This window comes from Gopherus evgoodei, chromosome 8 (genome assembly GCF_007399415.2).
Source record: "Gopherus evgoodei ecotype Sinaloan lineage chromosome 8, rGopEvg1_v1.p, whole genome shotgun sequence".
Lineage (NCBI taxonomy): Eukaryota > Metazoa > Chordata > Testudines > Testudinidae > Gopherus > Gopherus evgoodei.
In genome coordinates this window covers 103,287,983-103,305,245 of record NC_044329.1, presented here as the reverse complement: position 1 = coordinate 103,305,245, position 17,263 = coordinate 103,287,983, and the positions used below count along the sequence as shown (strand labels likewise).

General features: G+C 43.1%; 1 protein-coding gene across 1 annotated transcript in view; it reads left to right on the top strand.

Annotated features, from left to right (window-relative positions):
* RNF11 (ring finger protein 11) overlaps window positions 1-17,263 on the top strand; it is a 48,912-nt gene that overhangs the window by 29,078 nt on the left and 2,571 nt on the right. Inside the window, exon 2 of the mRNA XM_030572460.1 lies at window positions 13,972-14,141. Within this exon, the coding sequence (XP_030428320.1) occupies window positions 13,972-14,141 (170 nt within the window). The remainder of the gene's footprint in view (window positions 1-13,971; window positions 14,142-17,263) is intronic.

Here is a 17,263-nt window from a genome sequence, read left to right as displayed (position 1 = left end):
CTCTGGCCTTCAGCGGCAGGATCTGGCGGTATCATCGCTGAGGATACTCTCAGCAGCCGTCCCTACCTTCCAGCAGGCTAAGATGGACGTTCAGTGTCCCACGCTCTATGGGTTCGAGGTCCCTCAAGGGCTTGGAGCGCTTGCACCCTCGGGTGCGCCGCCCAGCCCCGCCCTGGGGCCTCAACCTAGTCTTGGCCAGACGGGTCTCTGAGATCAGAGCTCTTACGAAGGTTCCACAAAGACAAGGTGCAGTTGTGACCGCACCCGGCTTTCCTCCCTAAGGTGTTTTGGCCTTTCATGTTACCCACAGCTCAACGCAATGGGCATAACCGTTGCACTCCTTGGACATCTGTGGAGTGCTCGCATTATGTTGTGCTGACAGAATCATTTCCTAAGGTGCCCCAGCTCTGCCCCGGTAGCGGGCCAAAGGGAGGGCTTGCTTGTTTTCCTCTCAGAGGATCTCATCTTGGGTGATGGCGGACATCCCCACTTGTTCTGATTTGGCTCATATTTCCCCAAGCCACATCACCGTGCATTCTACCAGGGCTCAGGCTTCATCTGCCGCCTTGCTGGCTCGTGTTTCTACCCACGAGACCTGTCACGAAGCTCCATTGGTCCTCGGTCCTTACCTTTGCTTCGCAGTATGCCCTGGTTCAGCAGTCAAGAGAGGCTGTAGCCTCTGGCTCGGCAGTTTTATTCTGCCACATTTCACTCCGACCCCACCGCCTTTGTAAGGCTTGGGATTCACCTAACTGGAATGGATATGAGCAATCACTCGAAGAAGAAAAGACGGTTACTCACCTTTGTAACTGTTGTTCTTCGAGATGTGTTGCTCATATCCATTCCGCACCCGCCCTCCTTCCCCACTGTCGGAGTAGCCGGCAAGAAGGAACTGAGGAGCGGGTGGGCCGGCAGGAGTATATATGGAGCGCCATGGTGGCGCCACTCTAGGGGGCGACCTGCCGGCCCACTGAGTTGCTAGGGTAAAAGTTTTCCGACGAATGTGCACGCGCGGCGCGTACACCTAACTGGAATGGATATGAGCAACACATCTCGAAGAACAACAGTTACAAAGGTGAGTAACCGTCTTTTACTGATTCTAACTTGAACAATAACTCCCTTTGACTGATCTGGTTGTCTGTCCTAGGCCTCTTTCCAAATTAAAAACAAAAGGTTTCTTTCTGTTTTTGAAAACTAAAGCATAATTCTTCAGGTGTGCTAAAAAATTACTTGCATTTTGGATGGCTATTTGGAAATAAAACATAATGAGGGGTTAATACAAAATTATGGGTAATAAGTTCATTAAATTGCGTTTTATTAACTGGTATTGAGCTATGATGTGAATTGCTCTTTTTTTGGTGTAATAAGTAAAGTCTTATAAAATTGGCAGATATCTCATAACATTTCTAAAAGGTTATTAAAGTAACCTACAATAATAATATTATAATTCACACAGTAATGGTGTGTGATGTTAAAATAATACAACTTGGCGGGGGATAAGTAAGTTATCTCAGAATAAATCTTAATGTAATCAAATCTGAGAGAGCTTTTCCAGAATAACATTTACAAAAACAGCCCCTCCACCACTATGCCAAGTAAATCTAATAACCCAATGAAGCAAGAAGAGCAGAAGACTCTGTGAAATTCACTAGAGATATTGCAGAAAATAACCAAATGAAATTCAGTTTGAAAAAAATGCATGATAGTACAAATGGAAAAACAACACACCCAGTACATGCCATAGTCAGTAACAGCTTGATCCAAAGCCCTTTAAACTCAGTGGTAGTCTGTCCATTGACTTCAGTGGACTTTAGATAAGTCCCTAGTAGGAGGAATGAGATTTAGAGTGATAATGGACAGCACAACAGACACAAATTTGCAGTGTATTATGGCTGCAGAAGGGCCAGTGCATTTTAGCTCTTCATAGCAAAAGCACCAAGTCAGTGTGCCTGGAGGCAATAGCAGGTATGGCTCAGGTATGAAGCAGTAATCGGACTATTACAGTTGCTTTTGGACCACACACTATAATGAAGATACTGACAAATTGGAGGGAGTTTGAAATAGACCAGAAAAAAATCATGGCAATAAGAGAGAGACATTTGTGAGGAAAGATCTGGACCGGGGTGGCCAGTCTGTGGCTCCGGAGCCACATGCAGCTCTTTAGAAGTTAATATGTGGTTCCTTGTATAGGCACCGACTCCGGGGCTGGAGCTACAGGCCCCAACTTTCCAATGTGCTGGCGGGGGGTGCTCACTGCTCAACCCCTGGCTCTGCCCCCACTCCATCCCTTCCCGCCCCTACCCCTCAGCCTGCTATGCCCTTGCTGCTTCCCCTCCCCCTCGGAGCCTCAGCCTGGAGCCTCCTGCATGCCTTGAAACAGCTGATCGGGAGGTGCAGGGAGGGATTGGGAGACGCTGAGGCTGCTGACGTATTACTGTGGCTCTTTGGCAATGTACATTGGTAAATTCTGTCTCCTCAGGCTTAGGTTGGCCACCCCTGATCTGGACTGTTCAATTCACAGTATTTGCTTTGGCAACAACTAAGGGGAGAGAGAGAAATATACCAGTCTGCAAATACACGAAGAATGTAAACAAGGAACTAGAAGAATTGTTTAGTGTAGTACACTGAAGTAGAACTAAGAGTATGTTTAAACTTGAAATTTTAGTTGTGTTTGAGCATGTTAACTAACAATTGTACATCACAGCATACGGCCACTTCGCAAATGTTCAGGTTAAACATGACAAGGAACAAATGTTTGTATCCTTCGCACACTAGAATTTACAACTATGGTAGTTAACTGGTGTTAAAACATAACTCAACATTCCAGCATGAGTATGACATATCCTAGGAGTTACGGGATTTAAAAAAAAAAAAATTGGGAAATTCAAGGCTTTAATGACTTTCTGATGGGGAAGTAAAGGGAAGCCACAAGCAGTCATGCGACCCTCCCCAGCAGTATGTTTTGGGTACCCAGGGCAGCCAGCAGAGAGGTAAATCACTGTGAGGTGGAGGAAGGACAGGGAAGTCCCTGCTTGTGGCTCCTACCTGCGTTAGGCTCAGCTGCTAGTCCCATCTGGGCTGGGGAGGATGAGACTTTCGCTTACCCTGCATGGCATCTGGGGCCGTGTCAGACCCACCCCCAGATTTCTCCCCCAGCTGTGGGAAGCTCTGCAAACTCCCCCCTTTCTTCCCTCTCTTCCCCCATGCTTCCTGAACCCATTGCTCCTGAGCTGCAGGGAGAGGGATCTCTGTACAGGGAACTGCTCCCGCATCCATCCAACTCCTGTGCATCCAGACCCCCTCATACCCAGACCCTCCTGCCGAGCCTCACCCCCCTCAAACCCAGAACTCCCCCTGCACCTGGACCACCCTGATGAGCCACCCGCACTTGGATTCCCCACCCTACCGAGCCCCAACCAGCTGCCCCTGGATCCCCACGCCACTGATCCCCACTTCTCCAGCACCTGGACCTCGCACTGAGCTCCCCACACCGACACCCCCCCCCGCTGAGCCCCAACTACCTTCAGCTGGACCCCCCCCCCCCGCAGAGTTCCATTACTGTTCACTCAGATTGCCCCACACAGAACCCTCTCAACCCACACCTGGAGCCCCCCACACTAAGCTCCTCCACGCTTGGATCCTGCTTTTCTGAGCCTGCCTGCTCACACGTGGTGCACCTGGCACGGAGGGGCAGGGCCCTGGGGTGTTTCTGAGATAGGCCAGTCCTTGCACTGTCAAGGTTGGGTGCAGGGGGGAGGAGCTGCAGTTATCTCCCACCTCTGTGCAACCAGTGGCCTGTGCCGCCCAATGCCATGCTGGAGTTTTCACATTTATTTGACAAATAAAATTTGCAGGATTTTGCAGAATCTTAAAATATTGTGCGCATAATTTTTAGGTGCAGAATGCCCTCAGGAGTAATTGTACTCACTATGAGCTAGATTGTACTAACAGCATTTAGCCTGCAATAAGAGGTGGTGCATGAACCATTATGCTTCAGAGAGACAGTCTGCCAGAGCTTCCCGGTGTATGGAGCAGCACACAAACTGGTCGCACCCCTTGAAGGGGTGCATCCTGCAGTCTCTGATGCCCATTCAGTGGGCTGTGATAGGTAATAGTTTTGTTGTTTAATGTGCTACTGCAAGGCTTTCAGATACTACAGAGATGAGTGCAGTATAAGAACCTAGAGAATAGACTCAAAGCTCTAGTTTCTCCAATCTTTGCTTTCTTCGTCATTGATCAGTAGCAACTCTGTTCCCCTAAAAGGGTTGTGATTTTCATCATTGCTTATATGGGCTGCCAAAGGTGATGGAAGGTGTCTTGCTCCTTTCTCTCTTTGCCCCCGCTGTGTACCAGCATAAGGGCTGTCCGTGCTCTACCCCTCTGTTTGTAAAAATCAAAATCCTGTTGAGTGTGTCAGTAATTTCTGAAACTCATTTCAGTTTTTAAAAAAGTCACTTGGCAGAGCTAAAAACTTAGGCTCACCCAGAGACTACAGTGTAAGTGGAATCTGTGGTTTTTGATTAAAGTTAATGGAAATGCTGAATGGCTGTAAGCTTCACAGCTCTTATGATAGTCTCATTAATTCAGCCAGAGATCATATGGTTCTTTTCCTCACTAAAGGAAATCTGCTACCAATATTGCATGAAAATGTATTTCTTATCTAGACCATATCGGAGAAAATTGGAGGATGAGCAGTGCACCTATTTGGAGATGTTAATCCAGAGATCTGTGCTTATAAGAAACATGTAGTATTCTGAGTATAGTACTTGCTATTTGCCCTCTATAGACTTGTATCTCTTTGCATTCTTTGGAATGTGGGCTGCTACGTATCATTCTGCTTCTGAAAATGCCAGCATCAGATTGGATCTGAGACGTCAACGTCATTACGTCAGATGACTTTTAAAAAAAATACCAGTTTAAAAGTAAAATGTATCCTGCCCTTCTTAACTTCTCATTCTCCTGTATTGTTCTCCTTTTCCCTGACTTTTCACTCCACTCTCCCTGCATTTCCCAGTGGTAAAATGGAGGGGAAAAACAAACCAAGTGAGGCCTTTTTATTTTCTTTATTTCCACATTTGAGTCTATGGTTTGGCTGATGACACAGCTATGGAATGAGAAACTCAAGGGACTCCTTTATTGCCATTTCAGCCCTTTAATAAAAATATAATTTTACTTCTACAACATCACATGTCTAAATGCTGTTTAAAAAATTGGTGCTCTTCCAATTGACTGTTCTGGTGTCAAGATTATTGACAGAAAGTATTTGGCCCAAAATTTTGATATTTATGTTTTTAAAGCTTACACAAAATAAATGTTTCCATTATTTATGTTTAAATCCCAGGTAGTTGTTTTTAAACAAATAAACATTCCCCTGTGATATTTGCAGTCCAAATACTGCAACAGTGTGAACCAGAAAGTGAAACTGATTTTTACCAAGTTTCATTGTCCAAGTTAAAAAATGGAAAAAGTAACAAATGGCAGATGTGATAAAAATAAATAGATTTTTTCATAATTTTAGGTGTAATAATTTTAAGAAGACATTAACAACAAATTAAGTATTCCTTTAAATATCCATGTGGTATGTTTATTCCTCATATAATATTTCCTTTTTAAAAAAGAATAATGTAAAGTGATACCAATATATTTCTTAAGAGCTAAATAGATCTATGTATAGGTTGTGAATTAGTACTTCATCTTTTGTAGGGAGCAGGAAGGTCAAAGGGAAAATTGTGCAGGTTGGTGTGATTCTAAATAATTATATATTGGTATAAGGTATTGCTGTTAGGTGAAATAAAATAATCTTAAAATAATCTTTATCCGGGATTAAGAGTTTCTGATTTACCAGTGACTTGTTTTCAGAGTGTTATAAAACCATTATGTATGCAAGTACAAGATGAAAATGCTGTACAATGTGAGGTTAGAGAGAAGCAGTTTTACAGCAGCGTAAGCAATGACTGTCGAGGAGTTGTACCTACCTTGCCAGATAAATGACTATAGTGCTTTAAGGAGAAATTTGCAGAGTAGAACACTCACCTTATTAAAGCACCTTCTTGTGGCAGAAAATGCTTTAAAAGTACTGTTAGACCTGAATAAAGATATAGCAGACAAAACCAGGTATGCCAACCTGACCAAAGTCAGGCTAACAGAGGTTTGTGGGTAATCCCTGAGTGGAAAACACTGAAAAGCAGCAGCATGTCTCACAAGCGCTGGGAAAAAGTGAGATAAAAGAGAAGCTGCATTCCTGGCATAGTACCAGATGTGCTGTGTTCGGGCAGCTCCTTCGAAGAAGTGATAAGAGCCCTAGTTTCCCAGCCTCCTTGTTTTCACTCCCTGGTTTTGTTCTTTGTTTGTTTTTAACTCCCCTACATTTCTAACTTTAGGCATGCATGTATACTAAAGGTGTCTAGTTTCTAGTTGTTAGAAGAAGGGGGTGGGTTGCTCCAGTGAATAATTTATGACGCAATGAAACTGTCTATATAGGCTTATACTAAGATGTAAGAGGGGGCTGGTTCTCTCTGGAGACGAGCTGCTCTCTATTGATGCGTGCACTTGTCAATAAAGAGCTTTTGATCGAACCTTGCTGGTGTTGCCTGTCTCTCTTGCGGTCAGACAACGAACTTTGCCGTAGGGGTTAGAGTCCCTGACAGTACTATGGGGCCCACACGCAGAAGAACATTTCTAGGGGTTTCCCCCTACTGCTTGTTTCTTACATTAGAAGTCTGAAGTTCTGACATCCTCCTTTTTGTTGGAGGACTCAAGAAAGATTTTTTGAAGACTTGGATGGTGACATCACAGGACGATGAAACCCAAGTTGCTGCTGCTCTCCCAGGGTCTCTTGAGAGGGGCCAGGGAAATTGACTGAATCAGGACTGCATAAGCATGGAGACAGAATTCTTCTTGTGTCCCTCAAGATGCTCTTCTAGCCAGGGGCTGAAGTGCGTTGGCAGCTCAGTATAGGGAGACATGTGTTGCCACTATCTAAGCTATCCCTGTTGTGGATATGTGGAAGATGCCCATTTTCAGGGCTGTCCATCAGGGATCATTCACCAGCCCTAAATTCACATGAACAGGTAATAAATTAATTAAAATAAACTGGGCATAAAGAAGATTTTAAGTTATATTAGAGGAATACTAGTATGGATATTTGTTTGGATTTTTAGCTTTTTGCATAAAAATAAAATCAACATGAAATTTCATCTTTGTTTAAGGTGTTTGACAACTTAATCAAAGGATAAATAAACCAGGCAAGGTTTCCCTATGCTGGTTATGAATTTAGTGGTTCATAAATTGTCTGCAAAAACATTTTCCATGGGGGATGATGGAAAGTGGGAGAGAAAAGCTTTGTGCTTTCATTTTAGCTATATTACAGTTATTAGGATTATATCATCTCTTTTACTTATCTGTATGTCAAAGATAGAGTGACCAGATGTCCTGATTTTATAGGGACAGTCCCGATTTTGGGGTCTTTTTCTTATATAGGCTCCTATTACCACCCACCCCCTGTCCTGATTTTTCACAGTTGCTGTCTGGTCACCCTAGTCAAAGGGCCTTTAGCGATAAACATAATTTGATTAAGGGCTGTAATCCTGCAAACTACTACTCCCTTGAACAATCCACCTTGAAGTTAATGGGACTACTTGCATGAGAAAGGATTGAGAATTTGGGCTCTAAAGTCTGATCCAGCAAAGGCTTGCACACGTGTTTAACTTTACTGTGGTGACTAGTCCCATTGAAATCAGTGGAACTGCTCATGGTGGTAACATTAAATACACACATAGACCCTGATCCTGCAAAGACTTAACTTTATCTATCTAGGCTACGAGAGATCATTATCTTATGAGGTTAACATCCCAAAACGTTGTTTAATTTTAGAGAATGGGAGGTCCATGTTAAACTTTGGTTACAAGGTTTAATATTTGGAATACATATTAATTTTAAAAATAGCTATAGGATTGCAAAAAAATTGCTGGGGAAAGCAATGCTTATTTTGTTTTCTGTATTTCTAAATCTTGGAAGTAAAGTAGTTTTCCAGTTTGTTGTTTTAATTGAAATGTGTTAGATCTGCCTCCACTATGTATACAAACACCTTCTGGTCTTTTGTTTTAAATATATCAGTATATAAACATGAAAATCCCTGATGCCCCATATCCATATATTATTATTTAAAATTTGCTTCTTCAATTAACATTTAACCCCTCCTTCCCCCCATAGAACAAAATAAATCCTTATTCTAAAGAACTTGACTAAAGAAATCAGAATTCTCACATTCAGTGAAGAAATACACTCAGAATTTTTCAAAAATATTACTCCCAAGTATAAGTACCACAAACCACTTCACATAGTATTCTGCCCTGTGCTTATGCATGTTGTTATTTTTACTAAAATGTTTTTACTAAAATGGTTGGGTTTGATGGTCCAACTTTGAATAGTAATTTGAGGGGATAGTAAGGCCTTGGCTACACTGGTGCTTTACAGCACTGCAACTTTCTCGCTCAGGGGTGTGAAAAAAACACCCCCCTGAGCGTTGCAAAATACAGCGCTGTAAAGCGCCAGTGTAAACAGCGCTGCAAGCTAATCGCCATGGGGAGGTGGAGTATGTGCAGTGCTGGGACCACACTCACACTTCAAAGCGCTCCCGCGGCAACGCTTTGAAGTTTCAATTGTAGCCAAGCCCTAACAGTGCCTTCAGGCCCTCTCAGTCATGCATATTGTAGTGTTATGTATTTTTACTTCCAGGAATACTGATTTATGCATTTTCATGGGACCTTGTTGGTGTCCCTCTTTTTTAATCACTAGTATGATGGATTAACAGTAAAAGACAGCACCATTTTTTGTCTTCCTCTCAGGCTACTCATTTGAGAAAAGATTCTTGTCTAGCATGTTAGATTGTAGATGCTCACAGCTGACAACTGCAAATTCTTGACTAAATTGGTTATGTCAGACATGTAAGTGCAGTACAAAGAAGACCTGACACAGGAAGCAAAAAATATCTTTTTTTTTCCAGATCAGGGTATAGTTATGGACAGCTTCTGAATGTTATGGGAGGATGTCTTTGATCCTTTCTGTTTTCCTCTTCTACTTGGAAGGCAGGGGAGAAGACATAATTGGGAGGTAGGGGATTGGAATAATAAACAAACAAGATATCACTGGTCATGGCAGCACTTCACTGTGTGCTAAAGACTGAAATAATTGAGAGATGTTTCCTTTTGCTATGTTTTTGGGTGTTTAAAAATGTAACTACTCACTGTTTTTATGTTGTGAACATCTAACACTTAATAAAAGCAATCTTCACGTGTTTACCATGAGTAATTTCTCATTTTGGAGCCACCTCGCTTTTATCACGTAACAGGATCTTATTTAAAGAACCACAGCTTTCCTTTAGATCCCATTTATATTCAGATCAGTTTATAACCACCTAATTCATAAAGCCATGTGGTGGGCTATCACTTGAATCTTTCTAAATATACTTTTAAAAGATGCCTCACTGGGGTTTGTTGTTGTTGTTGTGCTGTCTCTTACTCACATGAATAAGCATAATATAATACCCCTGATAATCATCTGATTAGTTGCTAAGCAGTGTATTTATTTTGCTGTGGACAAGGGAGATCATAGGAAATGTTCCCCTTTTCACTCTCACCTATTTCATATTGATGCTCATGTAAAAATGGAGCAAAACATTTTAACCCAAAAGAATCTGCCTGTTTCCAGAACATGTAACACTACTAAATACCAATCATTACTTGAAATACAAAGCAGACTCTTTTTTTAAATGGGCAGATTGACAAAGATTTGGCCCCAACTTGAATAAATGTCCATAGTGTAGTGGGGTGACCTCCCTATCACTCCCTTTTCTGCACAAAATGGTACAGCAAGTGCTCCCTGTCTAGTTTCCTCCTCTTTGGTAGTTTCACTGTGACACAGAACTGTAGGTCATGATGTTATCCCCCTGCCTGAGTGAGAGAGAGACTTGCTAATGCTAAACTGTGTGTCAGCTCCCTAGAACACCAGTCAGTTACCACCCAAACACACTCCTCCGGACTTTGCCTTGCAGCTTAACGCTCTGTGTACCCAATTCGAGGTCCGCCTGTAGTGTCCATCCCCTGACACTGGACACTCACAGTAATTATCAGGTAAGGGGTCCTCAAAGAGAGAGTGTACACATAGCTGGAAGGTTGCAATTCAGGATCAGATCCTTTATAACACAACACTGTAATCTATTTATGGTGAAAACAAATATAAGTTCATTAGCAAAGCACAGAGAATCACAGATTCAAGTGCATATTGAGTCAGAATAAAGGAAACAGACATGGTTATGACTTTCTAGAGTCTAAAACTTAACATATTACATCCCTGCCTAAAGCATTTTCTTACCCTCAAAGTCTTTCTGCAGAGCTTGCTGATTTTTCAGTCAGTCCAGGATCCATCTTAAAAACTTGTTAAGCCTTCATAAGCAATGGGTGATGATAAGCAGCAGTGTGTCTGTAGTGGGGAAGTGTTCGGCTTCTGTGTTAGTCTATTTAGCACTTTCTTTAATAACCTGGAAGAAAATCACAGGTGATGTTAAATTTGTGGGGAGAGTTTGGAGACACCAGTCCAGAGGACAGAGAAATCATACAAAGGGACTCAGAGAGATAAGGAGCATAGACAACAAGTAATTACAGAAGATCCAGTTTGGGAAAATGCTGACTTTCTCCCTACTTGTATTAGTCTGGAACATCCATAACTCAGTGTGATAGGAAGAAACTTTGGAAGTGATATTTGGTAGAGGCCTGAAGATGATAAAGAACAAATTAGAGATGAGTTATAATGTGATATGGCTGTAAATGTTGCATTTGGGGGCTGGATACACAAAGGCATCATGTCGCAGAGTAGGGAGGTTGACTTATCTGGGTCTATGTATCACTCTTGGTATGCGGCTCTGGTGGGACCCCACCTGGGGATCATTGAGGCACTGCTCTACCAGAAAGATGGGTGGGTTTACAATGCCAGAATAAAAAGGATCATAATTTGTAAAGAAAAATCATAAACGTAGATAAATATAGTTTGACTTCAGGGTTGGACGTAAATCTACAGATATTCAAAGGGTGAATATTTTTCTCCTGGAGGGAGAGAAATTATTTAGTGTTTTTATAAGAAGGAATAACTAAACAGTGTTGGAATCATATTAAGAAAAGCATCCTGACAGGGAAATTTGGCTGTGGAATAGTCTCCCAATGGAAAGCCCCTTTGCTTGGGATACTTAAAACTAGACTGGACAAAAATGCTAGGACGTGTACTTTAGGAAACAAGCATATATTGACAGGAAATTGCCTGCAGGGTCCTTTCTATGTCTGCCTTCTATGATTCTTGCAGGTCAATGCAATCACGTATTCGCAGATGCAACACCTTACTCATATCATAGGCTCTCTGCATTGAGAGAAGAATCTAACAGGCTGTGTGCATTCAGCTGACGCTATAGCCTTCTGTAGGAGGTTGCCAGGAGTTTTATTGAGTCCTAAAGGTTGATTGGCATATTGCACAAATATTCTTAACTATTTTGCTAACCTTGACCCAGACTGGCAGAAACCTGGGGGACAAGGAGGGCACTGAGGAGGGCAGTGTTGTATTGTTCCACTCTCTCCCCTCCCCCTGTAACTCCTAGGTCAATATTGAATGGACTCCATGGTGTGGAAATCCCAACAGTTGGCATGGGATTTCTTGGTACTGTGACCTCCACAGGAGTGTGATATCCGAGAGCTGGAGGGGCTGAGGGAACCTGTGATGGATTGAACGGGCACAAGGCTGTCATAGGAGTGTACCTGGTGAACTAGTGACTCCATAAAGATTCTCAGGTTTTGGGAGCTAAACCTGCTGGTTATTCTGTGAGATGTAAAGCCTGATGCCTCCGCAACTGGTGATGTTTAAGTGGAAACTCCATGATGGGGACCTTGCAGAGTCTGACACTTCCTACGTCTGATTTTCTTGTGTGGGGCTGACCTCGTCTCACATTATATGATTAATATGAAGCAATTTCCTCTCAACATGAACTGTAAGAAAAATAGCTGATTAATGATGCTGTGCCTCTGACGTACAAATATGTAGTTTCACACCATTTTTTCTGATGAGTAGATTTTTTCCCTCTGCAGTTAGACATTATTAAACTGCTTTAATGCAAGTAATATACCGCCATAAATCTACTGTTAATTAGGTTATGTATCAAGTATTGTCCCAACAAACACTATTGTAAATGATGGCTTCAGTTTTCCAAAATTCTGTTTTAAATATAAGGAATATAGATACAAGGTTTAAACACTGATTTAAGTATCTGAAATAAGGTTAAGCAACAATGAAAAGCATCTGTTTGTGAGAACATGATGAAGAAGAATGTCACAGTTCAGGGTAACTGCATTCGTATTACCCTCCTCTGGTCCACCAAGGGCACCCACTTAACAGTTCCTGAATCCTCATCTGTCACCTCTCTGGAGCAGCAACCCACATCCCTTTCCCTCCTGACCAGTGGGTTTCTGGGCCGCACAATTCCCTGCCTATACTGTGATATTCCCAGCAAGCCAGACTGCCTAAGACACCAACGTGTGCACTTTACTTTCTCTGTGAAGGCTATAAACAGCATAATTGCACTCAGTTACAAGTTACAACACAGCTTTTTATAAGCAAGCAATTTTTTTTAAGGTGAAGACATTACTGATATCACACATTAAAAACAATAAATGACTGTACACATATGCTAATAAGCTTATTAGATGCCATCCATTAGCCTGAGGAGATCATAGTAGGTCAAATCCTTCCAACCATTCTGCAAGGATTGAGGGCCCCCTTTGGACAGAAGGTCCTGTCCATTTGCCAGATTACAAAGAAGGCCCAGTGTCAGCTTAAATTTAGGCTATTTATTTACAGGTTTTTTTTCTTTGTTGGTTTCTGGAGAATTTAATTTGAACTAGTATATGGGAGCCTCCCCAAAAGGTGGCGCCTCTCTTGGGGGACTGCAACCTGGCTGATTTGCTTCAGTTACCCACTGTTTTTAGTTCCTGGAGGAGCTGTGGTAGCCCTCTCTTATGGAGTAGATCACAATTATACATAAACCATTAATTTTAAACACTGGACTCCAAAAATACTGCATGGTGTTGCAATATTTGTTACATCTCCACCCTCCAGAGGTTAGATACTATCCTGGTCCACAATAATACATAAACTGGATACAATAAGGTCATTTAGGATATTGCAGGAAATTGCCATATCTGCCATGTATGTTTAAAATATTTTCTTTTGTGTGGGAAATACAAATTTAAAATATATATTGCTTCAAATCCAACTTTAACAAATTCATATATATATATATAATGTATGTATTGGAAGTTCAGATGTTTAATTGGATAATTATGTCCACGTTAGTGTATTTAAAGTTGTTAAGAAATAAATCTACAGGTCTAAATTATTGTTCAGGTGGTACATGATTTTGTAATTACAGAGCCAATTAAAGATCCTTTTGTAAAATCATGACACTATACATTGGGCCTGTCAGCACAAATGATTCTCCGTAAGTGTGCAGAATGAGAATGCATCAACTTATATTTGTAAATTTTCTCCATACATTTCATAGTTAGGCAGAACATCTAACAATTAGTTAAACCCATGTAAACTTTATTTGCCTATTTTCATGTGGAGTTTGTGCATCTATTTAACTTATCTATGAATAACTCCTGGAGACAAAATGAAGTAGTCTGGTAGAGAACTGCCAAAAATAGATCCTTGCCAGTTTTCCTAAGAAGCTGGCAGCACTCTTTATCCTATCCTCCACATGAAGTTTAAGCCAAAAATGTGTGGGGTAGCAGAGGGAACTTCATGCAAACATTCTTCAGTGAGTAAGAAAGGGAACAGCGTAAATAGTAAGTTTAGTATATTCCAAAATCCACTGATGTCAGCAAACATCAGCAAAGCAAACTTTGTTTTTTGTTTTAAATCTTCTAATTTTAGGAGCAGGTTCCAGTCCCTGTTTATCATCCAACTCCTAGCCAGACTCGGCTAGCAACACAACTAACAGAAGAGGAACAAATTAGAATAGCGCAAAGGATAGGCCTTATACAGCACCTGCCTAAGGGAGTCTATGATCCTGGACGAGATGGCTCGGAGAAGAAGATTAGAGAGTAAGTTACACAAACTAGTAGTTTTAAGGTGGTGGTGGTTTATTTTTTGGTTTGTTTTTTTTAAAATGATATTTCTGCGGGAAAGTAGATCTTGGGAGGAGAAGGCTGTTTTTGTTTTTGTTTTTTTTTTTTGGCCTTGTTATATTCTTCACCTCACTTTCCTTGATTAGCAATGAGATTATATACCCTAGGGCAGGAGTGGGCAAACTATGGTCTGCGGGCTGGATCCAGCCCATCAGGGCTTTGGATCCGGCCCGCAGGATTGCCACCGTCGTGGCGCCACAGTCCCCACACCGCTCCCAGAAGTGACTGGCACCATGTCCCTGCAGCCCCTGGAGGAGGGGACGCAGAGGGCTCCATGCACTGACCTTGCCTACAGGCACCACCCCTCACAGGTCTCATTGGCCAGGGAAGATACCGACAGGCAAGGGCAGTGCACAGAGCCCTCTCCTCCCCCTTCTCCAGGGGCTGCAGGGGTGTGGTGCTAGCCGCTTCTGGGAGCAGCCCGGTGTGTGCCGCTGCCACCTTGGAGCTGCTCCAGGTAAGTGGTGCCGGAGCTGGAGCCTGTACCCCAAACCTCGCCTGCACCCCAACTCCCTGCCCTGAGCCCCCTGCTGCACCCTGCCTGCACCCAAAACCCCTGCTGCACCCCACACCCCTTCTGTACTCCAACCCCCTGCCGTGAGCCCCCTCCTATACCCTTCCTGTACCCCAGCCCCCTTCCCTGAGCCTGCACCCCTGCCCAGATCCCCCTCCTGCATTCCACACTCCTTCTTGTACCCCAACCCCCTGCCCTGAGCCCCTTCCCACACTCTGCACCCCCTTTCTGCACTCCAACCCCCTGCCCTGAGCTCCCTTGTACACCCCACACCCCTCCTCTGCCCCAACCCCTTGCCCTGAGCTCCTTCCTGCACTCCTCCCTGCACCCTTCCCTGAGCCCCTTCCCGCATTCCACACCCCCTCCTGCACCCCAACTCCCTTCTCTGAGCCCTGTTGTACACTCCACACCCCTCGTCTGCCCAACCCCTTGCCCTGAGCCCCTTCCTGCACCCTACACTCCCTCTTGCACCCCAACCGCCTGCCCAGCCCTACATTCATGGCCCTGCATGCAGTTTTCCCACCCAGATGTGGCCCTCGGGCCAAAAAGTTTGCCCATCCCTGCCCTAGGGTGAAGTAGATGCCAAAATACCACTGCAAAAGCAGTCTTCCCCATCCCTGCTTAGACCACATAATCCCATTCCTTGAATCCCTCCATTGGTTGCCTGTAACAAACTAAAGCTTCTATTTCTCTCCTACCTAATCTTGTCCCCAAAAAATCTGTGTTCCTTTCTGCCCTTGTTCCCCATCTCCATGCTGCTCCCAGTCCTTTTGTTCTTACTGATCCTTCTGTCTCCTTTTTTGCATTTCTGATTTCATGTCTTCTACCGTCCTCCCTTCTTCTCCGCATCAAGAATAATCACAGCCTCTCTCTCCTGAATTATTGTCTCATGTTTCGCTTATCTTGTCTTATTAAGGTTATAAACTCTTCAGGGCACAGACTGTGTGTTAGCTATGCTTGTAAGACATCCTGTAAATTTATGGTACCGTTTAAATATTTTTTAAGCACAGTATGTTTAGCAAGTATCAGAGGAGTAGCCATGTTAGTTTGGATCTGTAAAAGCAGCAAGAAGTCCTATGGCACCTTATAGACTAACAGATGTATTGGAGCATGAGCTTTCGTGGGTGAATACCCACTTCGTTGGATGCATGGCATGGATATTTAGCTTAATAGTTCCCATTCATTCTCATGGAAGTGTCAGGCTGCAATCAATCTCCTGAGTTTTGATAGTAATAAGGAGGTTTCTCTTCGCTCTTTTCGGAAGCCTGACTGCCATAAGGAAATTTACAGCTTTCTTTCCAGGCCAAGGAGTGGTTTTAAGGAACATTGTTTTCCATGCACCACTCTCACTGAAGTTTTCCTGGGCCTTGTCCCATCCCTCTGATAAGTGAGTTAAAGACAGATTTGAATAGTCTTCAGTGGTGAATCACTAGGGCTTTGATTTTTGAGCTGAAAGTCCGCTTGCTGTAGCAAGTAGGTTCCTGAAGTTTCAAGTACTGAGAGGAAAATGGATGTATTATAGTAGATGTCCCTTCACCTAAGTTACAGTAACTTGATCATTTCTCCAACAAGTCCAAGTAGATTTGACCTGGTCTAGTAACCTCATGGAAATACTATGCTACTGCAGAAGGGCCAAAAGTTTGAGACTTGAACTTGGTTCTTCACTCCTAGCTTGGTAGAGAATTAGAGTGGCCACTCCTGGCACTACTGAAAGTATTCTGGTGCCTTGGTGGTTTCCAGCCATTTATATTGGGATGTGGAGATTGAGCTTCTGCCCTCCAGGCATAGGGCAAGGCTCAAGAGACTCCTGTTGATTGATTGGAAGAACACCCTGTGATTCAGGCTCATGTACTCTGGCTGGCCTACATAGAACATTGAGTCAATGGCAAAGTAACAGCAGCACAGCTGTCTTGAGCGCATCTGATTGCAGCATGCTGGAGAGAGTCTGGCTGCTTCATGCGGGAGGGAAATCAGGAGCACAGACAACAGTCCCTCATGAGGAGGGAGGTGCTGAGCCAAGAGAGAGGGTCCTGGCCTAAATAGAAAAGGTTGCATTGTTTAACTACAGGTGTGATTTTAAAAAACTGATTTAGTTAAACCAGTGCAACTTTGTGTGGACACACACACTGTTTTAAGAGTGTTTAGTTTAAGTTGATTACAAACAGGTTCTTACATAATCCCATGATTCCAGGAGCTCTGGCCTTAATAATAAACACTAGATAGCACAAGATTCACAATAAAATCATGGGAGTTGGCAACATTGTGAGCTTATGCCACTGGAAAGCACCATTCCAGAGCTTTTCTTCCTTGAAAGCTGTATTCTTCAAAATGGCAACATCTGCCACCGTAAATCATTCCAAAATATAGAAAAAAGGAACTGCACCTAGGAATGTTCATGTCAGAATCTCACAGAATCGGTTGAACTGAGCAGCAGCCTTTTCAGTTATGGCACAGAGCACAGCATTGATTGTGAGTGCCTGAAGGAAATGGCCTGTCGGGAGAGATGGAGACCAGAGGAATTACA